Source organism: Marmota marmota, unplaced genomic scaffold, assembly GCF_001458135.2.
Source record: "Marmota marmota marmota unplaced genomic scaffold, marMar, whole genome shotgun sequence".
Classification (NCBI taxonomy): domain Eukaryota; kingdom Metazoa; phylum Chordata; class Mammalia; order Rodentia; family Sciuridae; genus Marmota; species Marmota marmota.
In genome coordinates, this window is record NW_026000272.1 from 2,828,942 (window position 1) to 2,833,759 (window position 4,818).

At 44.2% G+C, this 4,818-nt stretch overlaps 1 protein-coding gene across 1 annotated transcript in view; it reads left to right on the forward strand.

Annotated features, from left to right (window-relative positions):
• The first annotated feature begins 458 nt into the window (after window positions 1-458).
• The window catches only part of Ids (iduronate 2-sulfatase), a 26,181-nt gene continuing 21,821 nt past the window's right edge, over window positions 459-4,818 (forward strand). The window contains exons 1-2 of the mRNA XM_015498065.2: window positions 459-639; window positions 3,558-3,646. Coding sequence (XP_015353551.2) covers window positions 612-639; window positions 3,558-3,646 — 117 coding nt within the window. The 5' untranslated portion in view covers window positions 459-611. The remainder of the gene's footprint in view (window positions 640-3,557; window positions 3,647-4,818) is intronic.

The window sequence follows — 4,818 nt, forward strand, 5'->3', positions numbered from 1 at the left end:
TGCCTTCAAGGACGCCTCACTTCACTGGGTGGAGGGTATCCTGGCCCTAACATGCTCAGGGCCTTGGCCAGCTCTCTCCTGGTAGGGGTATGGCTTGGTCCTATAGAATGCTACCCATGGGCAAGGGCCAGCCAACTAGCCATGCATGGTAGCCCTCCTCCACGAGCCCCTTCTTGGAGTTGCCTCCAAGCATATTGCTCCCTTGGGGTAATTGGGGACACTGTCTCATTGGAAGATACAAGCATCTGCTTGTTTGAGGGGCTGACTTCTGCCTTGTCTTGCCAGGAGGATGCAATCTCTGGCACCTGGGTGAGGCCCAAATCCCACTGTGTGGCTTTGAGATCTGCATGACTCAGCCACCAGGCTGTTGCTGAGGACCTGGGGAGGTTGCTTGGTTACCCTGGAGATGGCAGACACATTATACTGTGATGATGTTGACCTCTGCTTCTGCTCCCTAACAGCAAGCAGTGTGCGCCCCGAGCCGCGTGTCCTTCCTCACTGGGAGGAGGCCTGACACCACACGCCTGTATGACTTCAACTCCTACTGGAGGGTGCACGCAGGAAACTTCTCCACCATCCCCCAGTACTTCAAGGAGAATGGCTACCTGACCATGTCGGTTGGAAAAGTCTTTCACCCTGGTACTGCTCCATGCCCAAAGTCTGAGTTCTCTTGTTCTGTGATGAGTGTGGGAATCCCCTGCTGGGCATGAGGCTGTCTCTGCAGACACCTTTTCTGCCTGGATGCTTACACTGCTGCCTTTCTAGAAAAACCACTTCTCAGCTTGGCTTCAGTTCTCAGTCAAAGTGAAAAGAGGGTAGAAAGAGTCTGGCTCCCTTTCAGAGGCTGGAGGTGGTGCTCTGGGGCCTCCTCTGGCTCCTCAGGTGGTGGGAAGGGCACTGGGTGGGGAGGTGACAGTGCTGGGTGTGAGTTCAGCTCTGGACTGATCCTCTGCCCTGTGAGGTCCCTGTCTGTGAAGGTATGGGTGGGGTATGCACATCTCAGGAATTTCTTTGTGAATAGTACTGCTGTGTATGCTTGTTTGGTGAAGGTACTGTAGTTTGCTGTGTCCTACTTCCCACTCTCAGTGACCTATGTCAGAGTAGGAGTATAAGGTACCACCCAGAACCTGTAGAGTGCCAGGGATGGCCAGTCCTGACTTGGAACATTGGTGTTCTCTCTCTCATTCTCTTTTGGTTTGGGGGATTGATCCCAGGAGCACTTTACCACTGAGCTGTATCACCAGCCCATTTATGTTTTTATTTTGAGACATGGTTTCACTCAATTGCTTAGGCCTCACTAAGTTACTGAAGCTGGCCTTGAACTTGGGATTCTCCTGCCACAGCCTTGTGAGTTGCTGGAATTATACACAGGCATGCCTGGCAACACAGGCTTTAATGCCACAGGCTCTCATGCCAAAATTAAAATGATGAGGGCCTAAACAAAACTATTTTTATTTGTAGAAACAATTCATGATTGACAAAAATGGAAAATGTAAATTAAAGAATATAGATCACTTTTGATTTCAGCATCTCAAGAGAGGATGCATTTTAATATTCTTATTTTGGGCATATTATTTTTTCCTGATTTAGCTTGTATATACATTTTTATATCCTGAGTTATTTTAAACATTTTCCCATAATGTTTTCTGAAAGTCATTTTTAATGACAGTATAGCAGTCTAACATACTGTACTATTTTTTGTACCACTTTTTTTTAGGTTTTCATTGGGATGACCATCTCTAGAAGCAGATTGAACTGCTTATTGGCACTAGTAACAGGATTTTGGGCACCTGGGTTCTAGTCTCAGCACTACTACTTCTTAGCTTTATGGCTTACATTGGAAAATTGTTTATCCTCTTTGAGCCTTGGAATCCTTATCTAAAAAGCTGAAGTTATAGCTATCTTGACCTTCCCAGAGGAGTATCTCAATGTAGGTAGGTTGTAAGTATGGAAGGAAATTGAAAGCAAGAGCTCCATAGGGTTCATGGGGCAGGGTGACAATGTGAACATTTGCAGTGGCTTTCTCTGTGTACCAGTTATATTAGCAGGCTTGGCAGTCTTCTCCCAGAGACTAGTTGGCTAGTCCAGATTGGGGATAGCATTAAGCTGGGCTAAATTAGGCCCATTTTGAAAGTAAATCTGCCATGAATCATATTTTCCAGTCAAAAGTTCAATATCAGTCAGTTTCTGCAGTTTGATAGTCACATCACAATGCTCTTTGCCTAAGGGCAGCTGGGAGCGAAGTTATACTTTTGGAGAGAGAAGGAAATACATCAGAGGCAGGAGATTGGACTTCTGGAAGGAAGGCCAAAGAAGGCCTGAGTGGAATTGCTTGGCCTCCTTCCTTATGATTGGCTTTGGGCTCTGAATGTGATGCCCAACTTAGATCCCAAAAGCTTGCTTGTGGTCCATGGTTAAATACATTTTTCAATGGGGTCTGTTCTCAACACCTGTTCTATTAGAATTGGGCTTGCTCAAGGATGGCAGTACCCACCACTAAGTGCCAAGTACATGCCATTTACTATGTTGGCCTCTAGCATGATCCTCTCAGTAGCAAACAAGGTATATTTTTATCATTTCCTGAGGAGGAAATTGAGGCTTGCACAAGTAGTTTTCCCAAGCAGGCATAGATGCTGAGGTACAGTGTCAGGATTCAACCCCAGGTCTGTTAACCTCCTGTGTGCTCTTTTCACCATGCTTGTTGTGTCACTGGGCCCTTCACCCAGCACCCCGCCCTCCAGTCCTGTGTCCTCTGGTGCTCCTTGTTGAAGCTCCAGTGTACTCCTGTGCTAGGGATGCCCTTTCTCCCTTGGTCTTGGCTGTGATGTCCTTTCTGCTCCTCCTGGATAACCACCACAGGTGTCACTTCCCTTCAGATCCCTTACAAGCCTTGCTGACTTCTAAAGACCCTCCTTGCCAACCTTCACCAGACCCACATCACTTCTGTGTCTTGGGGATCCCTTTCAGAGACTTCAGTACTTTTGTCAACTGTCAGTCTGTCCTTTGGTGTTTGTTTGGTAGACTGTAAGCTTCTAAGTTTAGGGGTGGGTTTGTGCTTCAAAACTGAGCACTTGAATTTGGAGTCTGAAGGAATGGGTTTGAGTTCTAGCTTACTTACTTGATGTCTGATTGGCACTGGGCAAGGTACAGACCTCTGAGCCTCTCTTTTCCTATTTGCCTCATGGTGGGGAGGTTGCTCTGCTACTTCCTACAAAGGGTGGGGAGAGGCTCCAATGTGGGTTTTAAGGAACTGTGCTGCTGTAACAGCCTGACTGATCTTTTCCTTGTGAATCACTTCCACAGAACCTACTACAAATCTCCAGGTCTTCTGGACAGGAAGTCATACATTCCTTATTTAAATGGAGACCTATAGAGTTCTTGTTGGTGGGGATATCTCTTTATCTCACCTCAGTTCCTTAATTTTACAGAAGAGGGGACTGTGGTCCAAGAAAGAAAGTTCTACTTCCCCAGTTTTTACAAAATTTTAATTTTGAAAGACGAGGCACTAAAAACCCTTTATATTTTATTTAACAACTTTATTTTTCTCCTCCTTCAAGGTATATCTTCCAATCATAGTGATGATTCTCCATATAGCTGGTCTTTTCCACCTTATCATCCTTCCTCAGAGAAGTATGAGAACACTAAGGTAAGGTTATGGAAGGGTCACTGGTCTGGGGAGGAAGCACTCCTTGTTCTTCTAAGCTGGTTTTGACATGAGTTTTGTGGGTTTCACTTATGTTATTGTCTTGTCAGAGACTAAAGTTGGCATTTTTAGCATTAGGACCAATGGGAGCAGTGGTTTCATTCTAGAAGCTGATAGGTACTCCTTGTTGTAGAACTTTAGGCTGTAGTGTGTCAAACTCACTTAATTGCTCCTTGACGCTTACTCCAGATGAGGCTCTGAGCTAAGGATTATAGAAGGTACTGAGACATGAGAGGGATAAAGGAGATAAGAGCTCTAGGAACCTAAACCCAGAATAGTACAAAGGCATGATGTCTGTATGCCTGTCTTGGGCCTAGTGCAGGTGTTCAGCTGCTGAAAAATCCAATAGAAGTTTTAACATTTTAGAGCATTAAAGAAAAAGAATCCTCAATGTATAGGGCAGAGCTATAAAAGGACACGGGTCTTTGAGATGGGGCAGTAGCTGACATAGCTCATGGGTCTTTGTGATTTGGAAGTCATGATCAAAACAGACTTTGGCTTTGTAGCCAGTGTGGCTACTTTGGAAAATGAAGAGGTTTCATTTTGTGTGTGGTAAAGCTAAGGATATGGAAATTCCTTGAACTGTTACCTTATCCAATTAATGTGGACCCTCTTGCTCACAAGCCTAACTCTGTCTTTGAAATTTAAGATAGTTTTTTTTTCTTATTGAGACATAATTCATATACCATAAAAAGTCCCTTTTATTTTATATTATTTATTTTTACAGAACAGGGTATGGAACCCAGGAGTGCCTTACTACTGAGGTATATCCCCAGCCCTTTTTATTTTATTTTGAGACAGGGAATTGATAAGTTACTGAGGTTGGCTTTGGATTTGCCATCCCCTCCCTGACTTAGGGTCCTGAATTGCTGGGATTACAGAAAGAAAACCTGTCTCTTATTTATTTATTTATTGTTTTTTTAAACTTTTAATTGATTTAAAAAAAATGACAGTGGAATGCATTGCAATCCTTAATACACATACATACCACAATTTTTCATATCTCTGTATATAAAGTAGGTTGACACCCAATTCGTGTCTTCATACATGTACTTTGGATAATGATGTCCATCACATTCCACATTCTTGCTAACCCCTGGCCCCCTCCCTTCCCC